Source organism: Stegostoma tigrinum, chromosome 33 (genome assembly GCF_030684315.1).
Source record: "Stegostoma tigrinum isolate sSteTig4 chromosome 33, sSteTig4.hap1, whole genome shotgun sequence".
NCBI classification, from domain to species: domain Eukaryota; kingdom Metazoa; phylum Chordata; class Chondrichthyes; order Orectolobiformes; family Stegostomatidae; genus Stegostoma; species Stegostoma tigrinum.
This window is the reverse complement of record NC_081386.1, coordinates 17632138-17658631: the sequence shown is the minus strand read 5'-3', so window position 1 is coordinate 17658631 and position 26494 is coordinate 17632138. Positions and strand designations below refer to the sequence as shown.

Sequence of the window (26494 nt, the reverse complement as noted above, 5' to 3'; positions counted from 1 at the left end):
GCTGTCTGCATTCGCTGGGATTCACAGATGATAGGTACTTGGGTTTAAGGTTCCTTGCATCTTTAGATCTGTACAGCACTAAGGACAAAAAGATCTGCGGGAAAGGGAAGACAATTGTACTGATTCCTCATGAGTATTTCTTATCTCATATTATTTTTCTGATAACCTAGCTCCTTGTTGCTGTGACTTCAGGGTTACTTTTGGATAGCATTAATGTTGACTGTTTCAAACCAAAAACATTTATATTGCAAAAAGATGTCAGTCATTTTGTTAAAAATTTTCATGGTTTTACTATAGCGATAACTAAATTGTGCAGCTACACTTTAACACCAAAATATTTTTCCACAACATGTGTAGTCACAGATATTTTGTATTTTTTCCAGTCCATTAACAAAGCCATGGAGAAAGACCATGAGGAGTACAACATTGGAGTTCTAGATATTTATGGCTTCGAGATTTTTCAAGTATGACTTTAGTTTACTTTGCTTTAGTACAATTTATTTTCACACTTCTGTTCAAGTAAATTTAAACATGAAATACAGTATTTAGAACAAAACTACCCTGAGTAACTTTGAATTCTTCTTGGAGAATCTCAAAATCCTTGAATTCCATGTGTTCAGTAAGTACTTTTATCTAGCTAGTAATTTTCAATGGCAATAAAAGTTAGTGTTTTCTCATAAGTAGAAACTACTAATGTTATTAATAAGGAGATACTGCAGCCTAGATGCTCACCATCTTGGAGAGCCTCTCCTGATCCTGCGAAAGTAGGAAGTGCCATGTTTATGAGCTGGATTTTCAATTTCCAGCCAATTCTGAAATTTTCACCATATACAGCATCCTGTAGGCCATTATAGGATTTGTGCTGCATGTCTGATTTCCCAGTCAATCATTTTCAAAGTGTGGTGCCTGTTAGTTGAATGGTTTGATGAACAACTCCCATTCTTACAGAATAGAAATGTTTGAGTTCATACAAGTTTAGTACAAAAAATTTCACCATGTTTTGAATCTTTTTGAATAAATCAGAGTGTCTTTCGATAACCATCTACAGCCAGCTGAAACGTTGTTTTGCAGACGTTTCATTACCCTGCTGGGTGACATTATCAGTGCAGCCTCCGAGGAAGCGCCATTGTGTTTTCCTGCCTGTTACTTGAATAGTGGTGTCCATCGGCTGGATTGCCTCACTTCTGGTTTTCCTTCATAGTGGAGTGTATGTGGGGTGGAGCTCTATGTGTTTATTGATAGCTTTCTTAGTGGAGAGCCAGGCCTCTAGAATTCCCATGCTTGTCTCTGCTTTGCTTGTCCCAGAATCCTGGTGTTGACCCAGTCAAATTGGTGGTTCTCCTTATCCATGTGGATAGAGATGAGTGAGTATTGGTCATGTCTTTTTGTACCCTTGGTAGCACACAAACCCACATCAACCCTTCGCCAACTGCTTACCCAAACCAAAGACCCACTATCCAGTATGGACAGGACCAGTGTCATAGACAAGATTCCCTGCAGAGACTGTGATAAACATTACATTGGACAAACAGGAGGTAAGTTAACCACAAGGGCCCATGAACATCAATTGGCAACAAAAGGACACGTCCATTATCCACTCATCTCTATCCAAGGAGATAAGGAGAACCACCAATTCGATTGGGACAACACCAGGATCCTGGGACAAGCAAAGATTAGACAAGCATGGGAATTCCGAGAAGCCTGGTACTCCATAAGAAAGCCATCAACAAACACATAGAACTCGACCCCGTATACACCCCACTGCGAAGGAAAACCAGAAGTGAGGTAATCCAGCCCACTGGGCACCAGAGTTCAAATAACAGGTGGAAAAACACAACAGCACTTCATCAGAGGCTGCACTGATGATGTTACCCAGCAGGGTAATGAAACGTCAGCGGAACAATGAACCAACCGCAACATCCAGACCCGAGCTACAAATCTACTCTAAAACCTGAAATAGCCAACTAACTTTATTTTATATCAGCATGGCTCTTGACGTCTGCATACTTTGGATCCATGGAAGAATGAAGAGCAAAGGGTGATTTAAGGGGCATGAGTTAACATTAAGTTGGCACAGTAGCTATAAAGGACACTGCAGTTAAGTGGCAGACATGTGTTGGCATAGTGAGGTTGAACACAGGAGCAAAGGGGCTTTAGGTGGCATTGGAATTATGAGGATGGGTAGAGGGACATATGTTGGTCAAGAGGGCATGAGGCATAATGGAGGTGTGTACAGAGGCATAGGGTGGCATGGAGGGTTAAGGAATATTGGAGATGTGTGCAGAGTTTAGGTGGAATGAGTTAACAGGGATGGGTATGGTGAGAGCTTGTGGGAATAACAGACCATGGAGGCTGAAGGGCTATCTTTGGCTTTATTAGTTTTTGTTTATTAATCTTCAACAGTGATGCTGTGGTGAGGGTCCGGCCCACATCCAGGACAACAGTCTCTGCTCGCATTCCAGGGTTACCCGACCCATCCCTCAAGGAACACCACCATTCTGCAATGAAAATCTAACCTCCCAGGCCAATTTTTCCCATTTTAGGGTTGGAAAGATCCCAAACCAGAATTGAAAATCAGGATCTAAATATATTTGTAAGATTCCTTTATTCTCCCTTTTTAAAAGCTTGAATGTTTCATTTTAAAACTACAGGAGAAACGCTGGACTCAAAATCTGATGTTTGACCAGACTTTGTAACTAATTCTGATTTCCAAGTTTTACTGAAAGTGTTTGTGTGTTGCTAATGTCTCCATTTTCAAGATGTTCCTCTGTGTTTGTAGAAAAATGGCTTTGAGCAGTTTTGCATCAACTTTGTGAATGAAAAGCTCCAGCAGATATTTATCGAGCTCACTCTGAAAGCTGAGCAGGTATGGCTGACTTCTCAAAATTATTTCTGCTGTTGAAGTAGCCCATCCAGTTAGCTCCCTTATTTAAATGAATTAGTTGCAGCATCAAGCAGTGGTTCCATCTAACATATTCATTCTTTATGTAACCCTGCAGAAATATGTCCAAAATATTGTGTTTTTATAATGGTGCCATAGCAGTTTGGAGATAAACCCTTGAATTATGTGGGATCATTACAAGCTTGTGAGACTAAATGGCCTGCTTTTGTTTCTGCATTTCTGTTATCTTCTCTGTAACCCTATTTCTCATAAGGATCCTATTACTGAAATATATTTTTGTTTTGCTTGGGAGAATTGTTGAAAAGTGATTGATATCGGAAACTTGACAAAAGAAAGTTTGATATATTTGTGAAGCTGACCTGACAAATGGGTTACATTACAGCCTTTTACTGGTTTGCAGAGGATGTTTACTTTGTACATATCTTGGAGCATAGTGGTAGTGTCCCTGCCTCTGGGCCAAGAGACCTAAGTTCAAGTCCTACCTTCCCTGAAGGAGTGCCATCAGAGGTCCAAACAGGTCGATTAAGAGTAATTTATCCATAAATCCAGCTTTTAAACTGTATCTAACATCAGTAAGGTGCAACTTTAAAGAAAATCTGGATCTTTCACCATTTCAGCTCATTTCCTGTCCCTGTTTCAATTTAATTTTGATCCATTTTCCATGCAAGGAAGAGCAACATAAATCTTCACCTCCTCTATTCCCCCTGTCAACCCTACAGTCTTAAATCAGATTGATCTTGAGCAGGGGTCACATTTAAAAAAACAGTTAAAATTCTGAAAACACATGCTTTCGGAGTGGGAATAACTCCTCTATATGAAAGTTGTTTGCTAGGATATGTAAATGTGTTAGCTCTCATCCATTATTATTGCTTATCTGATAAATGCAACAAAGATTTGGTCATGGGCTTTATGTGACCACAAGGTATTCTTCAAAACATTATAAATTCTGGATTCATGCTGACTTAAAAATGAACTGTGACACGTCTTTTTTGTAACCAGTGTTCAATATCAACCTTTCAATTCATCACACTTTAACATTTTCATTTCTATTTTCATTTTGTTGTCGTAACTTCTCAATTAAACATAGACAATTTTCATCATTTATGGAGTATTCTGTTGCCCAATGTTTTGTCTGCCTTTGACACCTATCAATAATAATGTGTATTAATTATAAATGATGAATTTTCTCTGTTTGAATCCACAATTCCAAATGCCAACACATCAAGCAATCCTTTAACTCAATTAACTTTTGAATATAGCAACTGTATTGGACAAAGGGCTTCCGTACAAACTATCAATATTTTCTGGATTGGTGCTGTGTATTGGCAAGTCAGAAGAGTTCTCTTAAAGACGTATTTAACAAAAGCCAGCTTTTAATTTGCACTATGTTACAAATGAAATCAGATATAGTAAAGAATTTTTGACTGTTTAACCAAAGAAGCAGCTAGTTTGTCTTAGAATCGGCATTAGTATGCTTCACCTTGATGAGCAGAAAATGTACAAATCCACTCTTGAAACTGAAACTTAGAGGCTGTTAGACAACAATGGTAATTTATAGCCCTACTGCATTTTGGTGAGTGCTGTTGCAAATCAATATCCTTTATTTCAGTTCACCTGCAACCATTTCTCTTCAGCCTGAATGAGCTTATTGGTTAATGTGTAATTCTCATTCCCCAGGAAGAATATGTGCAGGAGGGAATTAAATGGACTGCAATCAACTATTTCAATAATAAAATAGTCTGTGATCTTATAGAGAACAAAGTTGTAAGTATCAGAACTGGTTCCTCTGCATATTTAGAACAATGTTCAAATATATGAAATTGTATCTTATTTAATATTTCATTGCTCATCAGCAAAGACCATAATGCTGTTTATTGAAAAAGAACTAAAGCTTCTTCCCTCAATTATTGATTGATTTTTCTTAGAAGTGTTCCCATAAGATATTTACTTTAATCTATTATATTATAAATCTCTGTGCCTTTTCTAAACATTTAACATTTCCAATTTGTTTTACCATTTATTGGCTAATATTAGACCCCCAGTAACCATTTCCCATTGCTGTGATCACCCTTGTTCTTTATTGTTGTGTGCTGTGCTTCACCTGCAGGAATGAAGTGAGGGGAATACAAATTTTGCAATTGGTTTGTGGTAACCTGTTAGCTGCAGCATAGGAGGAATGTTTATTTATTCACTTGTGGGTCGTGGGCATCACTGACTGGACAGCAATTATTGCCTGTCCCTAGTTGCTCTTGAGAAGATGATGATGAGCTACTTTCTTGAACCACTGCTATCCATGTGAAGTAGCTTGATCACAATGCCTGAGGGAAGGAATTCCAGGATTTTCACCCAGCGACACTGAAGGAATGGCAGCATATTTCCGAGTCAGGATGGTGAGTGGCTTGGAGGGGAACTTGCAGGTGATGGGGTTCCCATGTATCTGCTGCCCCTGTCCTTCTGGATGGAAGTGATCATAGCCTGGAAGGTGCTGTTGGAGGATCTTTAGCGAATTTATGCAGTGCATCTTGCAGATCATAGAAGCTTGTGCTCCTTTGCATCAGTGATGGAGGGGGTGCCTAATGGTGGAATGAGTGAGTGTTTATCGATGTGAAGCCACTTAAGGGGGCTGCTTTGTCCTGGATGGTGTCGAGCATCTTGAATGTTATTGGAGTTTCATCTATCCAACAGGTGGCGAGTATTCCATCACACTCATGACTTGGGCCTTGTACGTGGTATACTGGCTTTAGGGAGCTACTTGCCACAGTATTCCTAGGCTGACATTCTCTAGTAGGCCCTGTGTTTACATGGCAAGTCCAGTTAAGTTTCTGGTCAATGGTAGCTCCCATAATTTGATAGCCAGGGTTTCAGTGATGGTAACACCATTGGACATCAAGGTGTTTGATTGTCTCTTGTTGAAGATGGGCATTGTCTGGCATTTGTGTGGCACAAATGTTACTTGCCACTTGTCGGCCTAATCTTGGACATTGTTCAGATCTTGTTTGAACAAAGACTGCTTCAGTATCTGAGGAGTCACGAATGCTGCTGAACATTGTGCGATCATCAACGAACATCCCCACTTCTGACCTTAAGGTGGGACAAAGGTCATTGATGAAGCAGCTGAAGATGGTTGGGCCAAGGACACCACCCTGAGCAACTCCTGCAGAGACATCTTGGAGCTGAGATAACTGACTTGCAACATCATCTTATGTGCCAGGTATAACTCCAACCGGTGGATAGTTTACCCCAGATATGTGTTGATTCCAGTTCTGCTAGGACTCAGTGATGCCATGCTAGGTTCAATGCAGCCATGATGTCAAGAGCTGTCACTCTCACCTCGTCTGTGGAATTCAGCTCTTTTATCCATGTTAAAACCAAGTCCGTAATGAGGTCAGGAGCTGAGTGGCCCTGGCGGAACCCAAAACAAGCAGGTTATTTTTGAGCAGGTGCTACTTGAACTTTTGATGACACCTGCCATCACTTTACTGATGATCAGGTGTATAGTGATGGAACAGCAATAGGCTGGGTTGGATTTATCCTACTTGTTGTGTACAGATAAACTAGGGCAGTTGTTAGGGATTTAAATGTAGTAACTGAACTGGAACAGCTTGGATAGGGATGCACCAAGTTCTGGAGTGTAAGTCTTCAAAACTATTGCTGCAATGTTGTCAGGGCCCATAACCTTTCCACTATCACGTGCCTCCAACCATTTCTGACGTGTACGACCATCAGCAAAATGACATGACAAACTTTCCTTAATATCAGTACACTTGGACATTGAAGGCCATCTATTTAACTGAGACAATGTAACCATAGTAGCTCAAGTCAGGCATAGACACGTATAGGAATTCCTAGAGGCGTGGTTCTCAACCCACAATGCAATCAACAAACATATAGAATTGGACCCTATATACAAACCCATACAGAACAAAACAGGAAATGACACGATTCACCATAACAGACCAAACAGTATAAATTCCAAGCAAAGTAGAACAACATTGCTTCATCGGAGGTCTCACTGATGATGTTACATAACATGGTGACAAAATATCTGAACAAAAACATGGAGTTTGATTCCTGCTTACACTGAGCTGGACTTGAAGCCTGGCTCCTTGCCCTGCCTGTTGTAAACTTGCAACACAAATTGTATTTCAGCAATTCTCAGACATTCAAGGTTGCTATCTGAAGAAGCTAGATCACCACATGGGTCAATTATTAGGATGGTGAATGAATTAAAATATATTCATATGAAGAACATATCATGTAATAAGATGGGTTCAGAATGATGACAAACAGGTAACTGATAGACATAACAGAAATTATGAAACCTGGCTAAGGAAGAGAATGAATGGAGATCAAATCTGCAAGGTACTTGGTACTTGAGGAAATGAACATGGTGAAGTGGCATGGTTTATCGCAGAGATGAAAACATGAGATTGGCACAAAGTCCATTTTGTTGAATGTGACGCATAGTAAAGGGATAAAGCTAATGATAGGAACATGTTCGAAGGTCATCACACCACAACGGAAGTGGATTACTGCTATCAGAGGTCAAAACAATTCATATTAAGGCCTCCATTTTATGGGGACAAATAAGGAAAATCAGGGAAATCAAATGGAGGCCAAGAAGCTTCAATGAGATGTAAAGATAAATATTATGCAAATTTAAAAGCTAATAAAGTGTTGTTTATCATGAAACTGCAACACTGAAAGAATGACAACACATTTCCATACGTCAGGATAGTGAGTGGCTTGGAGGGGAAGTTGCAGATGATGCTGTTCCCATGTTTTGCTGCCTTTGTCCTTCTGGATGGTAGTAGTTATGGGTTTGGAAGGTGTTGTCTAAGGCTCTTTGGTGAATTTCTGCAGTGCATCTTGTAGGTGGCCCTCGCTGTTACCAGTCAGCGTTGGTGCTGGAATGAGTGGCTGTTAATGGATGTGGTCCTAATCAAACAGCCTGCTCTTTCTTAGATGGTGTTCCACCCCTTGAGTGTTGTTGGAGCGGCACTCATCCAGGCAAGTGTGGAGCATTCTATCACATTCTGACTTGTGTCTTCTAGATGATGAGGTCTGAAATCACACGACACCAGGTTGTAGTCCAACAGGTTTATTCAGGTTTAGGCATGACCCAGGACTGAGACTCCGAAAACTTGTGTTTTCAAATAAACCTATTAGACTATAACCTGGTGTGGTGTGATTCCTGAACTTATCCATTCCAATCCAAAACTGGCACCTCCGGCAGAGTTTGGGGAGTCGGGCATTCAGTTATTCACTGCAATATTTCTAGTCTGTGACCTGCTTTTCTAGCCATTGTATTTATATGGCTAGTCCAATCAAGTTTCTGGTCAATAGTAATCCTGACGATGTTGATAGTGTCGGTTTAGTGATGATAACACCATTGAATGTCAAGGTGCATTGGTTGGATTGTGTCTTATTGGACATGATCATTGCCAGTCTTTAGTGTCCCACTTGTGAGGCCAAGCCTGGATATTGCCCAAATCTTGTTGCATTTGAACATGGAGTGCTTCAGGATCTGTGGAGTCATGAATGGTGCTGAACATTGATGAATCATTAGTGAACATCCCACGTCTGACTTTATAATTGATCAAATGTTGTTGAAGCAGCAGATGATGGTCAGGCCCAGGACGGTGCCCTGAGGAACTCCCGCAGAGATGTCTTAGACCTGAGATGAATGACCTCCAATAACCACAGCCATCTTTCTATGTGCCAGATATGACTGATTCTCATTAATTCCAATTTTAGTAGGGCTTCTTGATGCCACACTTGATCACATGAATCTTTGATATAAAGGACAGTCGCTCTCACCTCACCTCTGGAATTCAGCTTTTTAGTTCATGTTGGAACTGAGACTTGTGGTGAGGTCAGGAGCTGAGTAGAGCTTGTGTAAACTGTCTTTGGAGGAGAAGCCTAGGATCAATATTATAGGCCTGTGCTTCACCTCAAATGTGGTAAAGTACTTGAGATTTTGATGAGGGATGGCGTAAGGGATCATCTGGAAGGCCAAGTACAGATTGGAGAGAGCTAGAATACTGTTAGCATTTAATGAATTTGGGCACCATTTACACTGTAATGTCAGTTAAAACTAATAAACTTTGGCAATATTTTTAGTAAAAGGTGGTAGAATTGTGAAGCACACACACACCAAAAAAGGCTGTGGCAGGTTTTGAAAAAAGGCTGTGTTAATTCCTGCTAGGAATAGTGATGTAATTCAAGTTCTATGGACTAATGGTTTTCTTGTTTCCAAAAACAGTTGTACACCATTACAATCCACACAGTTCAACGTTCAATAATTTTATATGTAATGCTAAGCACCAGACAGTGTCATCATTCTGTGATGTCCATCCTATGGTCAGTAATTGCACGTATTTATTCACAGAATCCACCAGGAATTTTGAGTATTTTGGATGACGTCTGTGCGACAATGCATGCAACAGGAGAGGGGGCAGATCAGACACTGTTGCAGAAGTTGCAGATGCAAATTGGAACCCACGAGCACTTCAACAGCTGGAACCAGGGTTTTATCATTCATCACTATGCAGGCAAGGTAACCAAACTTGACGTCAGTGGCATTACTGTCCAGGGTTTACTTTGTAGTTCTGTGTTGCTGTGACTTGAACTATTAACGTCATGCTGGGGTCAAGACGTTGTGAACCCTGGATTAAAAACCCCTTGGGTTAGACCTCCCCGATAACAAAGAAACTGAGGCGAAACAAGAAGTGGTAGTTAGGTGACAGCAAATTTGAGTTTTCAAACCAGTAGGAACTGTTGATTTATCCACAATGATATATCATTATAATTAGATTGAGATTGTCCAAACACTATCTTGGATCACAACGTGTATCCAAGTGGTTCTTTTCAGATTCGGGTAAATATAATTAAGAGAAGACTCGACAACAGCAATTTAATTAAAATGATTGTTTATTAAGTAATAATAATGATTATAATGGTATTAATAAATAAATAGTAAATGGAAGAGAAAAGGGGAATAAAAAACAAGCCTCATGCCCTTCCAGAAAACGCAACAAGTCTCATGCCTTCCTGCCCGTTAGGGGCCCCTCAGGCGCTGGCAGGTCTGGAGCCTGACGTTCATTCCTGGTACTGTTCACGACCCCGGTCTGAGGTGAAGTCTGATGACTTGGAACAAAAACTTTCTGTGTCTCTTAAAAAGTGTGACAAAAAGCCAGCACAAAGAATGCTGATACAGTGAACAAAACACAGCTACAGAAAAACAAGTTGCAGATGCCGTCTTTGCCTGTAAAGGAATGTTAACAAGACTAATCCAAGGTCATGCAGCTTGTCGAGTAACATCAACAATTTTAGCTCTTCAACTCGTCCTATACAATCTACCGTCTCATGCAGCTGTCAAATATCATAATTAACTTTTAGCCCTTTGGCCCATCTTATATGGTCTGCTCAAGTCTCTATGAGGGACATTATTCGGATTTACAAATTCATTCTCATTGTTGATGTTTTATATGTAGTACATCGCATCTATGTGCAGGCATCTTGTCTCTCTTACGTCAAACTAGAATATTCTGAATGTGACCAGACCTATTACTGATGAAGTCAGCAGTGGTACATTGACAAAACCTTGCATGATCATCCATGTACAAACTGCGCAAAAATTGACATTTACAAGGAAGTTCCAGACACTCACATCCTTAAAGAAACTTCTAGTTATAGCTGCATGAATGGCTAAGTAATATGTACAGTTTACTGAAAAATTCTGTTTTCCTAATGTTGTGCTGTTCTCAGAACCTCAAAACCACTGAATTCTTTACCTCCCAGTGTTGTCATCACCACCCACCCACAGGTTTTTAGAATCAAAGTTTGTTATGATTTAGTCATTACTTCCTTCTTTACTTCTTGCTCTGTATATTTTGTCCCTCACCTTTTCTACCTTGCTCTGCAGCAGGCCTTACTGCTTGTACATATTTTCTTATTCAATTCATTGTAGAAATGTTATTATACACCTCTGGAGCAGCTGGGACTTGAAACTAGGCCTTCTGGATCAGAGATAGGGACACTGGCAAGGTTAGTGGTTGGGGAACGTTCAGATTAACTTCACCATCACGCAGTCGTCTACACACTTACTAATGAAGTCTGTAACAGTGGTGGCATGCTCACTGCGTTCTTACATATGGAACTGTCCACCAACTTGAAGCAGTCCTGTAGAAGCCCTTCTGTTCCCTGAGACCAACACTGTTCCTGTACTGGGTCCTCCCTTCAATTTCTTCTTGTAAACCGGGAGGAGGAGCACAGGGTTGGGATCTGATTTTCCAAATTGCAGACGAGGGATGGAGCGGTAAGCATCTTTGCCGGTTTTGTGGCAATGGTCAAGGATTTTTGGACCTCTGGTAGGACATAATAATGAAGTGCTTCGAGAGGTTAGTCATGACTGACATCACCCACCAAATTGTCTTGATCCTTTGCAATTCACCTACTGTTGCAACAGGTCCATGGCAGGCACCACCTCTCTGGCACTACGCTCATCCCTGGAACATATGGATAACAAGAATTCCTACGCCAGGCTTCTACTTATTGACTACTGCTCCACATTCAGTACTATAATTCCAAACAAATTCATCTCTAAACTCCGAGGACTCGGTCTTGGCTCCACCCTCTTAGCTGGATCCTCAACTTCCTGACCTATAGACCACGATCAGTAAGGACAGGCAACAACACCTCCTCAGCAATAATCCTCAACACTGGTGCTCTGCAAGGCTGGTGTACTCAGCCCCCTACTTTACTCTTCATACGCTCATGACTGTGTGGCCAAATTCCGCCCCAACTTCATTTACAAGTTTGCTTCAAATGTAGGCCGCCATTGTAGGTCACATCTCACACAGTGACAAAACGGCTTACAGGAAGGAGATTTAGTGCTTAGCAGCATGGTGTAAAGAAGACAATCTTACCATCAAAGTCAGCAAAACAGAAGAGCAGGTCATTGACTTCAAGAGGTAGAGTGGACGGCATGCCTGTGTCTGCATCAATGGTGCTGAGGTGGAGATGGTTGAGGGCATCGAGTTCCTGGGAGTGATGATCACCCACAATCTGTCCTGGTCCACCCATGATCATGCGACAGTCAAAAAAGCACAACAATGCCTCTACTTCTTCAGGAAGCTAAGGAAATTCAGCAAGTCCACAACGACTCTTACCAGTTCTTATAGATGCATCATAGAAAGCATCCTATCTGGATGCTTCACAGCATGGTATGGCAACTGCTCTTCCCAAGACCTCAAAAAACTACAGAGAGAGCTGTGTACACAGCCCAGTCCATTACTCAAACCAGGCTCCCACCTATTGACTCCATTTATGCTTACCGTTGCCTTGGAAAAGCAGCCAACATAACCAAAGACCCCCTCCCACCCCAGTTATACTCACTTCTGCCCTCTTCTGTTGGGCAGAAGGTATAAAAGTTTGAATTTACGTACAAAAAGATTCAAGATCAGCTTCTTGAATCAGACTTTTTCAACAGACCTCTCAAATGCTAGTTTTGACTCTCTCTCTCTGCACCCTCTCTGTGGTTGTAACACTGTATTCTGCGCTCTGTTCTCTACCTGATGCCCTTTGTATGGTATGATCTGCCTGTAGAGCATGCAGAACAACACTTCTCACTGTACATGCGAAGCAATAAATCAACCTTAAATTCAAACTAACCCCGTGCCACAAGAGCCCAGATCCATTATATTTTCCTAATCAATATTGCAGAGATGTTATTACATAGCTCTGGAGCAGGTGGGACTTGAACCCAGGCCTTCTGTTCCAGAGGTAGTGACACTATCACTACACCACAACAGCCCTTGCCTTATCACTTACATAGTAAATTATAAAACAAAATACACCTGAAATTGTTATTCCTGACTGTCTCTTATGTTGCATTTTATTTTCGACAAGTTTTCCTGTCAGTGGTTTATACCATAAGTGGTTATCGACCTTTCAGGGTATAATCCTTGGCTAGTGAATGTATGAAATACAGTCAGTAAATACTGAGGGAAGTTCTTAACAGTTGTTTGAAGGAGATGGCAAATTCTTTGAATGGGTGATTTCCAGACCATCGTGTAAGAGCGGACAGACTAATGGGAAGTCTGCTTATTAGTGCCGCCCAATCCTGATAGTCATCAAATGCCGTTTGTGAAGAAATTCCCATTTGGATCAGGCAGACTAGAAGCAGCCAATCTCAACTCTCATTTAGTTAGTGGCTCCTTTCCAGACAAAAACAAGAAACTCTTTCTAGCTAAAGCACAACAGTTCAGTCTTTAGTGCACAATCCACAGGCAGAGAAAAGCTTCATAATGAACCGTGGTGGGCTGGACACTGGACTGATGGCTGAAAGAGTTTCCCCTCCAGGTCCTGCTTTCTCAGCTTTCAACAGGTTAGCATTCCAGGAAAGGGCAAAAAAACCACTTCAAAGACACTCTTAGCCTTTCCTTGAAATGCAGCGACATTACAATTAATTACAGGGAGGAGCTTATTCTCAGTTGTTCAAAATAGCAATAATTTGACCATCTCCTTTTGAGTCCACTTTTCATAGCAATGAGATATTAGCAGACATGGAAAGGAAAGGAACCTGATCCTACGCTATGAACCCCTCATCTCGTGGACTTCCCGTCCCATTACCCAAAGAGATCTGTGGATTGGGGACTGTCCTGCTCAGTCACATCAATACTTGTGGTAGAATCTTGCTCCCATCAATTAATGTAATCCTTGATTTCAGAGACACTTGACAATGCAGCTTTTTAAGATTGACAAACATTTTCAGATATAACTGTCTACAGAAACAATCCAGATTTTCTGTCCTAGTTCATTGGCAGCTTCATTTACCCCTTCACCATTTGACCATCAGTAGTATTCAGTGGAACAAGCTAATGCTGAAGCATGGTTTATAGGCCAATGCATTAAACCCAGTTTTGAATGTGCGTCTTTTTATCTCAGCGAAGTGGATGTTGCCGGCTAGGCCAGTATTTATTGCCTATCCCCAATTGCTCTTGAAAAAATGGTGGTTAGCTACCTTGTTAAACTACTACTGTGCACATGGTGCAGGTACAGGAGTTTTTAGGAAGTGGGGTCAAGGATTTTATCCCTGTGATGGCAAAGGAATTGCTCTATAATGCTGAGTCAGGATGGAGTGTGATGTAACACTCTGCACTTCCCTGGATGATTTAGTTTCAAAACCATCATAAATTGTGACACCATCCAGGACAAAGCAACCCACTTGATTGGAACGACATCTAGAAATTTCACTCCCTCCACCACTGCTGTTCAATGGCAGCAGTGTGTATCATCTACAAGATGCACTGCAGAAATTCATCAATGTTTCTTTGACAGCATATTCCAAATCCAAGACTGCTTCCATCTAGAAGGACAAGGGCAGCAGATGCATGAGAACACTACTACCTGAAATAAGAGATAACAAGGTGTAGAGCTGGATGAACGCAGCAGGCCAGGAAGCATCAGAGGAGCAGGAAAGCTGACGTTTCGGGTCTGAAGGGTCCAGACCCGAAACGTCAGCTTTCCTGCTCCTCTGATGCTGCCTGGCCTGCTGTATTCATCCAGCTCTACACCTTGTTGCCTCAGATTCTCCAGCTTTGGCAGTTCCTACTGTCTCTCACTACTACCTGTAAGTTCTCCTCCATGCCGCTTACAATACTTCATTGTCTCTGGGTCAGAGTCCTTGAACTCTCTCCCTACTGGCATTGTGGGCTTACCTAAAGCACATGGACTGCAGTGGTTCAAGAAGGCAGCACAGCACCACCTTCATAAGGGCAACTAGGCATGGTCATAAATACTGGACTGGCCATTGAATTTTTAAAAAATTAAAGGGCCTTGTCTTTCAACATCAGAAATTGTATGCAGTGGCAATTACCTTTTGAATCTCACAGATCCATGTAAAATATGCACCAATCCCCAGGTACTTCCTGTGTATCTGTCACAGAACTCTATACTGACTCAGGTCGAAAGAGCCAACACACATGTGGATGAGGCAGTATTTTCAGATAATATTCCTGAGCAGAGGAACATAATGCTGACCGTCAACTGAGATCTTCTTAATAAAAAGATTTGTTGTGAAACCTGTAGGCCGGAAAAATAGCTCAAGTCTTTCAAATTTTCCTTCTGTCTAGGTGTCTTACAATGTGGAAGGTTTCTGTGAACGGAATCGAGATGTTCTCTTCACTGACCTGATTGAACTCATGCAGAGCAGTGAGCTGTAAGTGGAAGAAAAGCTCCTTGTATGCGTGCACGGACTGTTCCGAGCTGATTGTATAAATTGTTTGTATTGTGTGCATGTTTAATTGTGTTTGTTGCTGCTTCACAGCCCTTTCATTCGTGCACTTTTTCCTGAAAGTCTACAAGCAGAAAAGAAGGGCCGACCCACAACTGCAGGCAGCAAAATTAAGGTACTTCCAGTTACTGATGTGTCTCCCTGCCCTTTCAATAAGAATCCCAACCATTGCCTGTCTTCAGCAGTACATGCTCCACAGGGTAATGGGATGTTATTCTGGACAGACATTAATGTAGTGGTAATGTTACTGAGCTAGTAACTCAAATGTCCTTGAATATACATTTAAATCACACTAGGGAGAATTTAAATTTGATTTTAAAAATCTGAAATAAAATGCTTGTCTCATTAATAATAATCATGAAGCTACTAGATTTTCTCAAAAATCCATTTGGTTCATTGAAGTCTTTCAGATGAAGAAATGTGCTGCCCATTCCCTGATCTAGCCCACACATGACTTCAGATCCACAGCAATGTGAGTGCCTCGCAAATGACTGAGCAAGCCAGTCAATTCAAGGACAATTAGTGATTGACAATTCATCCCAAGAAATAAAATCTTGCAATTCCCAATGACGTTGGTGTTGGCAATTGGCAGGTGAAGGCAAGGCTGTTTCTTCAGGAAGGCAAAAATAGCTAAGGGAACAATGGTTCCAGTTTAAGAGGATCGCCACTTGCTGTATGGAAGTTGAGATAGCCCTAACTCCAAATATTTCTATGTTCCCTTTCGGGCATAAAGAAACCACGGGTTTTCTTGCTCAGTTACTTTACAAGTGAGTATGTTGTGCAAGCAAATTGTGCGTCAAGAAACAATGACGCTAAGGAGACTGGCCACAGATTTCTCTTGGGTTGTGTCACGGTCCCACAGCTAACTATAACAAAAACCACAGCAATACCAAAAAGTGGAATTGCATATTAATGGAAAACATAACCAGTCCCTTACTGGTCCTGTGAACTCTAGATGCAATTTAACTCACTGAAGCTTTAGAAAACATCTTAGTTCATTCCAGTGATAATGGGAACTGCAGATGCTGGAGAATCCAAGATAATAAAGTGTGAAGCTGGATGAACACAGCAGGCCAAGCAGCATCCCAAAGGTGACCTCTGGTGAAGGGTCTGGGCCCAAGGCATCAGCTTTTGTGCTCCTGGGATGCTGCTTGGTCTGCTGTGTTCATCCAGCTTTACACTTTATTATCTTAGTTCATTCCACCTGGTTTCATTAAAATGGCATCAGTTTCACTTTGTTGTCAGTTTTGTGAATAATTTTGCAAGAATTACTCAACTTGCCAACAATTTGTGTGTTATTACATTGTATAGCACAGAGGAACGCATCCATTAATCTGTTTCTTGACACGTAATGGTTGTGGCATTCATCGGAGAGTCTGGCATGCAGCTACAATGTTTACTTGCTCAGAGAGAGCTGCTGTGTCTGTCTTGAAGATAAATATTCAGAGTAACAATGAAATGTTTTAAATAGGTAGATCCAGATGGTTATTGAATCCTGTTGTTTCTGTAGTCTACCAGGTAAATACCTGGCAGAACTCAAATATTTGACAGGAAATAGGTAGAAAATTATGAATTTTTTTTCGTGTGTACTTCTGAAAATGTTGAAATGTAATATCTGAATGATGATGAGCCTGTGTTAGTCGCATGCATTATAGATAAATCACTGGGAAGACTTCATCATGATGTCCAGTACCGATCCCATGCGTTAATATTGAAGATCAATAGCACTAACATATTTCTCAGAGACAACTGGATAGACCTCTTAATTCAAAGGTATAGCCTCCATCTGTTGCAATGTTTTCTGATCAACTTTTAAAATTATTTTGCCTTTTTCAGAAACAAGCCAATGATCTTGTGGGAACTCTGATGAAGTGTACACCACACTATATCCGCTGTATCAAACCTAATGAAACCAAGAAGCCCAGGGATTGGGAGGAGAACAGGTAACCATTTCAGAAGGGAAGTTAAATAGCTGACCAAATCATCCCATCAGTCTCAAAGTCAGTAACCCCCTTAAATAAACTTATTTCTCCTGCTTTTCTAAATCTCTGAAGACTATAAATTGTGGAAGAGTATTAGAACTGCTTGCTCCTTTAACTTCCTGAAGTCTGAGTGTCAGTAGATAGTGTGACCATTTGATCTTCCCATCTTCTTCTGATCCTGTCCAGACACTTACACCCATGCATAGTGCCACAGCTTCAAGGGAGTGGTGGGCATTTGCCCTTCCTGGCATGTTGAATCGTACAAATACTTCTGCTTTCAGTCAACACACTTGGTAGCTGTGACTCAGCAAAGACGTACAAAATCTCCACAGTCAACCAGAGCGGTTGTGTAATGTGGCCACAATATGATTCCCAAAACAATTAAGAGAACTCCTCTGTCTAGCTACAGCCTTATAAAACACAGATTTCCCTGCAAGACCTGCCTTAAGTAATTGTGAGTAGCTTGATATCCAAAATATACAACTAACCCCTTATCTCTGAAGTCCATTCCAGTCCAGAATTCCAAATTACTGGTCATCCATTTACTGGAGCAGGAGCAAATCTGCCTTCTACAACTATTTATTTGCATTTTATAATTCAATACAAACTTAAGTCTGTTCTGTCTCCTTCCTGACTAACTTTCCAGACTAGGGAAACCCAGCTCTTAAATATACCCTCCCATGAATGTCCGTTGCTCTCTCTCAGAAGCATGTCCTGGTTCATTCTTAAAGGAACCATCATTTACAACAGTGCCGTTCAATTCCCTTAATTCCCTTAGTGCAACTTCTATCTCCAGTACACTCCAAGACAGGACATCCACTGCCATCCTGAGCCAAAAGTTCAAAGATTCATGATCTTTTGATTAAATTTCTCCTTGTCTCGGCCCTAAATAGCCAACTTATATTCTGCTGCTGTAACTCTATGTTCTGGATTCCCCAGCCAAGGGAAACATTTTCTCAGTACCAAACCAAGTAAATCATCCTAGGAATTTATATGCTCTGATTAGATCACCTCATTCTTGTAAACTGTAGGGATTATAGGCCTAGTGTCCTTAATCCCTCCTCACAGGACAATCCTGTAATTTTAAAAACCTGATGAGTGACCTTTCGTTGCATTCTGTTTAGGGCAAATATGTCAATCGCTACGTGAGGAAGGTACAACTGACCAAAGTAGTCTGGGTGTGGCCTCACTAATGCTGTATATAACTGTTGATGTGTACCTCAATGTCATGTGACCAAACAGAATTGGATCAACCTAGATGGAAAGGCAGACGGTGAGGGACAGGTGGAAAATCAGAGATGGTGGGCCTGACCAATATTCTGCAATCATAGAAGGAATTGTTTAAATGGGAACTAATGGCAAACATTAAAAAAACTTGCTCCAATTTATTTCTTCATGTTGTTGTACAGATTGATTGGCTCCTTTTTAACGACTGGTACACATATTCAAATGGTTTGTAATTGTCATCAGAAAGTAGGCATTGATTGCTGGCCTTTGAATCTGTTGCTGTCATTTGAGCCTCAGAGTGAAGCTGAAGAGAAGCACTTGGTGTATTTGAAATTTTTTTTTATGTCTGTTACTTACAGCTGATTATTTTAAACAGCCTCTGTAGTGCCGGATACAACACTTCAGGTAAACTTGATCGATATTAGTTTGTAAAGGAAGAGACTGTTTTTATAATGCACGATTCACATTCTCGGGGAATCCAGAATCATGACACGAATGGTGAAGCACTTTTGAATTGTGGTACATGTCGCAGACCTTTTGTGCCTGGCAGCTTCCCACAAAGAGCAGAGTGGATAATCAGATTTTGTTTTTGTCACTGAATGATAAACATTGGTGCAGACAACTTCAATGCTCTTCTTCAAATCGCATGATTCGATTTCTCGGGTCCACCTGAATAGACAGACCAAACTTAAACCTGCAACCTTTGACTCAAAAATAAGATTGCTACATTGTATCGGAGGCTGCATTGACATGGTGTAATTTCATAGTCCTGGAGTGTACTCAGGAGGATAATTGATACATTTGGATCTATAATCAAAGAAAGAGAAAATTTAAATATAGGCATCAAAAGGTTTAATATCCAATTACATTGTTGGCCACATTCTATGTAGATGCAGTCTCCAGGTTGCACATGGGTTCTGCAAATTACACCCCTGTACGGGATCAAACTCATCAGTACAAGTATTCATCAGTTAGATGTTCATACTTGATTTATTCTAAAACATTCTTAAAAAAACATCTTTCTACTCCCTGTTATACAGTTAATGTTTATTGTTTCCTTTTTAGAGTGAAGCACCAAGTGGAGTATCTAGGCTTAAAGGAAAATATCCGAGTGCGGCGAGCAGGTTACGCTTATAGACGAGTTTTTAAGAAATTCTTGCAGAGGTGAGGCTTGCTAACGGAGTCTGTTTCACATGCTGCCCCCTGACTACTAGCAGTGCTTTGAAAAATATCTTTTTCCCCTCTATGTCTCTAGGGAGCATCGATTGTTTATTTATTCATGGGATGTTGGCGTCATTGGTTAGGCCAGCATTGCCCTGGAGAAGTGGTGGAGATCTGCTTTCTTGAACCTGGTCAGTCGTTAGATATAAATACATTCACAGTGCTGTTAGAAAGAGTTCCAGGTTTTCATCCAGTAACATTGAAAGATCAGTGATGTAATTCCAAGTCAGGATGATATGTGGCATGGAGGGAAACTTGCACGTAATGGTGTTCCCATGAATTGCTACCCATGCCTTTCTGGATGGTAGAGGTTACTGGTTTGGAAGGAGCTGTCAAAGCAACCTTGTTGAGTTGCTCGGAGAATGATTCTACGAGCAGTCATTTTCTAGTACCTCTTTGTGTCAGTGGTCACTTGAATTGAAACAGTGAGTCTACTATGGATGGACATCATAGTTAAACACGTTTTTATTCCTTTCTGATAGCCACACTTATGTACTTGTCAGTAATCAAGAGGCAAAAAAGCCTTGCTTTATGTGGCATCTTTCATATCTTTGGGACAAGTGTTCTTTGTCTTTGCTGCTCAAACTCTGTTAAATCAATACAGCCATATGTTGGCAGTTCATTGAGAGTGCTAAAGGTAGGTGAGGCACTTTGCTATTAAGCCTACCTGGGGTAATTACATTGAATGTCTATAAAAGTTAGCCAGGATATGAAGGCATTGGACTGGGGTGGTCAAGGACAAAAATCCGATGACAACAGATTATAGTCCTGCAGGTTTATTTGAAGACCCAAGCTTGCAGAGTTTTGCTCCGTCTTACTGACACCTGAAGAAGGAGCAAGAGAAATCCTGTAATGTGGCATTTATGCTCTCATGTTTAGTGTACATCAAAATCACCATCATAACATTTTCCAAATAAAATTTAGAAAGGTGACTGTTTGATTGACTTTGAATGAGATCAAGTTGCATTTGTTCATGTCATTTAGACAACCCATATTAAAATACTTAACATCAATATTAGGCTCTGTATTTTGCTGGTTTAATTGAGAAACTGCTTCTAACTTGTCCCAGTAGCTCAATTCACAGCAGTGACCATTGTTATTTTCATCATTGTGTAGTATCGCAAATAAATCCTCATATTCTGGTTACTTGTCAAAACTAAAATGCACACTGACTAAATGAAAGCTCAATTTGTTATTCCAATGTGCTTTTAATCATTATATCCTTAAGTAAGTTGAACAAACACTGTCTGTTCTTTTATTTCTTGCTGGTCTACAAATAGCTCTACATGCGTCTTGTCCTTGTATTTCTTGTGCCATATATCAAAAATAGCATTCTGCTGTCAAAAAGCTAAGGGTAGACTTGACTGTTGCCATTCTCTTTGTGTGGGCCTTTCTTTTACTCAATAGTCAATGATGTTGAGGCAATAGACTTTAGCATTTCATTTAATTCTAAGTTAACTAAGAGCCTAAGAAACTGGATGAACTACAGAAGTTAAAACTACTGGGGATTATAAATTGAAAATTCCTGTTGCTGTGTTCTCCACTTTAAGTGTCAATTATTCTATTTTTGAGCCATCTGCTTTTTCAAATAAATTTAACTGGTTGGTTTAGCCTATTGAAAGTGGAGTGTCTATACTTCTAGCCAGTTGAATATTTAACTCGACTTTTTTTATGTTCTCATTGAAGTAGGAGTACAGTATGTTTCCACATTGAATTTTATAGTGATATCACAAATAGAATCAGCGTGCTCATGAAGTCTAAAGATGAAGTGTTGAACTGGAGATTTGTATGAGAGAGCAGAATCTAGAACAGATACAAAATATACTGTACAAGTGGTTATAACCACCAGCTCGAGCTTAAAAATTCCCCATGAATCAACTAAATCACTTTATGAATGGACTTTATTTTGTAGATTTTCATTGGTTAGCTGTTTGCTTGAATTTTTTGCTTAACTTTGTTTTGAGATTAACTACACGTGGGTTTTCCTCTTTGCTTTCTTTATTGAATGAATGACAATGGTAAAGCTGAAGTCAAGAAACGATACAGTGCAAAAGGCTTCCATTCAGCCCACTGACTCTAAGCTAGCTTTTTGGCAGAGACCTTTTTTGTTGGCCATGATTTTTGTTTTTTCTTTTCAAACATGTATTCAATTCTCTTCCAACTATTTCTGTTCGGTTTGCTTTCATTAACTTTTCATGCAGTGCATTCCAGTGCACAATGTTTTGTTGAAATATAAGTTTCCACCCATCAGCTCCGGTTCATCTGCTGTTTGGTTGCTGTTTCTTCTGCAGCAATTGTTCCTTATTTCAAACAACATTCATAAATCTTAAAACCTCTGATAAGCTCTACTTTCAACTTATTCTGCTTGAAGGAGAACAACCTGAGCTCCTCCAAACTGTCCACTCCAGTTCAGGCCTGAGCAGTGCTTTTATAATGGTTTAAGCTGACAGTCTCTTCGTAATACATTACCTGAACGTTGCTGGAAGGAGAGACATGTTGTCAAAGCATTTCATCTTCATTCATCAGGTAAAATGCAAGAATACCAATTTTCAAACTATCATCCCAATTTAGACTTGATGAAAAAGGTTTGCTGATTGGTTGATGAGTTGACTCTGGTTGGCTGAGACATTGTCATAAAGAAAGCAATGGGAAACTACAGGATTCCCTAAGCTCATGGATAATTCAAAAAAGACTCATGCTTAAACATATTTCTTTTGTTTGCAGAGAATGGGTCCCCAGCAAGTGTATTTGAGTCATGTTACAAACTTAAATGATTATTTTAAATTGATTATTAGTGAAGTTATTACTACACTTAGAATTACTTTAACGTAAAATCCTTGCTTTTCTGCTGTATTCCTCTATTAATAAAGTCAAGGAGCCCACTGTTTTTTTTCCAATCTTCTCAGTTTATCTGATTACTTTCAAAACTGTACATACAACCCTGGACCTCTCTCTTTCCTTGCACTCAATTGTCACACCTCTTTCCATTTTTCCTACCAAATTGTACATACTTATACTGTAAATGTTGCAGCATTGAATAGAACTAATTTTGCGCATGTCTACATGTTCTACAATGTGATATGTTTATTCCCAGGCTAAAATGATAATGACTTCGTCCATGAATTCATGATAATCATGGATCACTATTGAGTCCATTACAATCAGAAAGTCCATCAGGGGATAATTACTGTGTGTGATGTGTCAAGTTTCCAGAGAGAAAAAAGCTTATTTTTGTTGTAAGAGTGAGATGTGGAAAGAAACCAGACTTTGGTATGAGGGTAATATATGGAGTTGTTAGATTTCGGCATGATATGAATGGGTGAAGAGAAGCCAGGCTTGATATAAAAGGTGAGTAGCGGGGAGATCCCCTGATTAGTTGGAGAGGAATGTAGGATAACTAGACATTGGTTTGAGAGAAGGGGAAGAGGAAGGAGCTTGTTTGTAAGTTTGTTTGTGGAGCTGTGGATATAGAAATCACAGTCTGAATCACTCACTATGTGTGATTTTGAATCTTGACTGGAATCTACTTTAAATGTAATTTCTAGATTTGAGAGCACGTGGCTGTGAGTTATTCAAACTATACTAAATCACTACTATCATGTTATTTCAAATATGGTTATTTTCTAGTAAAATGACCAATGAACAAAACAGCGAAAATTGCCAACTGAGTTGATCGTTAGTGATGCATGTGTGGGTTCTAAATGGCCTACTTGCTATTTATACATAGCTGTTATAACGTGATCAATGTTATCAATAAATCAATCATTTCCGGCATGTACCACAAATGAATATTTTCATATATCACTGAATTTTCAAACAATTCGTTTATAGATTAGACATGACATAAAACATCTATTGCCATTTATTTCATCTTTTAACATTAACTGTTCAGTTCCAGGGCTGAGTTAAATGAAATGAACGTTGGCAACTGTATAAATCCTTTGCTTTTATTTTTCTAAGTTCATACCATTCTGCGAGGGACCTAACACCCCTTTCTGATTGCAGGTATGCTATTCTGACTAAAGAGACATGGCCTTCATGGAGAGGAGATCCAAAACAAGGAGTTGTCCACCTTCTCCGATCAGTCAACATGGATCCAGATCAGCACCAGCTGGGGAAAACCAAAATCTTCATCAAAGCACCTGAGTCTGTATGTGAGCTTGTTATTCTCTATCTGATCTTGATCCACTGTCTCTGCTCAGTGAAATGGCTGAGGTGCACAAAGAATTCAATTCAAAGATCAGCTCCAACCATGTTACAATTGCGGTTCGAATGAACTTTCAAATTGGCTTCTGCCTTGACTCAAGCAAACAAGTGCACTGTTATAGTATGTCACTTTGGGCTTCTAGTCTCCATGGTGTTGTTGCTTCATTGAGCTTATCTTTTTCTTTCAGGGTGGTAAACTGGACTGTTCCTTCCTTGTTTGCCATTTGTTTATCGTTTTTAACAGGAGTAAATTGTTGTGATCATTAAAAATCAGATGTTGTGGAAAGAATTCTGAAACAGAAGCACCAAATTGACATAAGTTTATTTCTAAAAATTATTTCATGGGATGTGGGTGTTGCTTGTTCATCCATAATTGCCCTTGGACTGAACAACTTTCGTAACTATTCCTGAGGGCAGCAAGTGTCAAACACTATGGGTCTGGAGTCACAGGGAGGCTAGACCAGCTACAGACGACAATTCTTTTTTATTCTTTCATGGAATGTGGGCACAGCTGGCTGGACCAGATTTTATTGCCTTCCCTAGAGGGCATTAGAGAGAAAGACAGATCTTCTTTTAATTGGATGACTATTGCATGATCACCATTACTGTTACCTGCTTTATAATTGCAGATACGTTAACTGAATTCTATTGCTACAGTAGGATGTGAACCCATGTCCACAGAACATTAACCTGGGCATCTGGATTGCCAGGCTAGTCACTTTACCACTATACCAGAATCTCCCATTCCTACAAGCTGCTAGAAAGCTCCCTGCAGCTTACCAGGTTCAGGGAAGACAAAACTGTACTCTGATGGTGCATGACCTTTGTGGGTTTGCCTGGATTATAGGTGAACTTTGCCCTCCAGAGTAACTGAGGTAGGCAAACCGGAACTCTGCAGCTGCAATTTTAGCTTGGAGGAAGTTGCTCTTGGCTCCAGACTCAAAACCAAGGTTTGTCAAATTGACCAAAAGGCAGTAAAATGTTGCTGCCAAGTGCCTGCAGTTTCCCAGTGGTCGTTTGCTGATCTTGTCGGTAACACACTCTCCCAGGACCCGGGGGAAAAAAAGTGTTACAGGAGCCATTCTATGAGATGTGATCCTCCAAGCCCTACATTATGAATATTCAGAATCTTAATTTGAAAGGTTGGCTGCTGGGTTGACCCTAGTTAGTTGTGTGTTAGGAGGCTTTGTCTGCACTGACAGTATGAATGTGTGGGTCCCTTTTTTTTTAAACATGTATTTTGCTGATATCTGGAGGATATTTTCGCACATATGTGCTTCCACTGGCAATTTACTCTATCAAGGACTCTGCCAGGGTAATTTATCATCCAAGGAAGCTAAAGAAAAATTCCTTGATTCCCAGAAATAACTTGTTAAATTTGAATATATCTATCCATTACAACATTTACCTAATGACAGCATTGTAGCTGTTTTAAAACAGCTTTTCTAGGGGTGCGGCTAGTTCTAGAGCAGTCTTCAGTGCTGTTGCTGTAATGTTGTTTAGGCCTATAACCTTAGCAGTATCTAGAACTTTCAAATGTTTCTTGCTATTATGTGGAATGAATTTAATTGGATGGGCATCTGTGTTGCTAGAGAATCTGGGAATCTGGGCTGGATCATCTACTTGGCACATTTAGACGATGATGGTTGCAAATATTTCAGTCTTCAGTCAGCATTAATATTCTGGGCTCCCCCATCATTGAAGATTGCAGTATTGTGGGGCCTTCCTTTTCCTGTTAGTTGTTTAATTGTTCACCACTCCTCCAGGCAGGATTCCAGAGCTTAGATCTGATCTGTTGGCTTTGGGATCACTTATCGCAAGGAGGTATACACCCAAGAAGTATTTTGTCATCCCATTTCTGCAACCACTACTCCCATTCACAAACAAATAACAATGATTCATTCATGCAGTGAGGAAACCTGGAGGGAATAGGTCTTGGGACAGGTTCAGATTTAGAAACCAGATTGGCATCCCTTTAAAAATAATTTCAATGAGATTTACTTAAATGATGGCCTTAATCACAACACACATGAAACAGGTTAATGAGATAACAAGGTGTAGAGCTGAATGAACACAGCAGGCCAAACAATATCAGAGGAGCAGGAAGGCTGACATTTCGGGACTAGACTTTTCTTCAGAAAAGGGTCTAGGCCTGAAACATCAGCGTTCCTGCTCCTCTGATGCTGCTTGGCCTGCTGTGTTCATTCAGCTCTACACTTTGTTATCTCAGATTCTCCAGCATCTGCAGTTCCTACTATCACTGAAACAGGTTAATGTTGGGGAAATATGAAAATGGGCTTTCCTGGTTGGCAGTATTCAATTAAATTACACTTTTTTAAAAAATGTCAACATTGCCCTTAACAGGCTTTGCTAGTTAATGTTCAATTGGCCACATGGGTGTTTTTCCTGGTAGTAAAGAAAAATTAAAATATACACACAATGGTGTCTTTTTTACTGAGTCACTGTTTAAAAAAAAAATACACAGCCATGGATGATTTGGGGTAAAATATAAGCATTATTGCTGAGCCCTTTTGTGTGCAGCGTGTGTGTGTTTGAGATGGAGGGGTGCGTGGGTAGTGGAGGTTATAAAAGGAGAAAAAATAAAGTTAGGTTAGGGGGCCCTCTTGTGGAACAGTGGTAGATTCCATATCCCTGGAC

General features: G+C 40.3%; 1 protein-coding gene across 3 annotated transcripts in view; it reads left to right on the top strand.

Moving 5' to 3' along the window:
• Positions 1-26494, top strand: part of myo1ea (myosin IEa) — a 140610-nt gene that overhangs the window by 84199 nt on the left and 29917 nt on the right. For all 3 annotated transcript variants that reach the window (XM_048562752.2, XM_048562751.2, XM_048562753.2), the window contains exons 11-19: positions 384-464; positions 2780-2866; positions 4580-4666; positions 9294-9461; positions 15040-15125; positions 15234-15315; positions 17037-17143; positions 19475-19573; positions 23636-23780. In XM_048562752.2, the coding sequence (XP_048418709.1) occupies positions 384-464; positions 2780-2866; positions 4580-4666; positions 9294-9461; positions 15040-15125; positions 15234-15315; positions 17037-17143; positions 19475-19573; positions 23636-23780 (942 nt within the window). The remainder of the gene's footprint in view (positions 1-383; positions 465-2779; positions 2867-4579; positions 4667-9293; positions 9462-15039; positions 15126-15233; positions 15316-17036; positions 17144-19474; positions 19574-23635; positions 23781-26494) is intronic.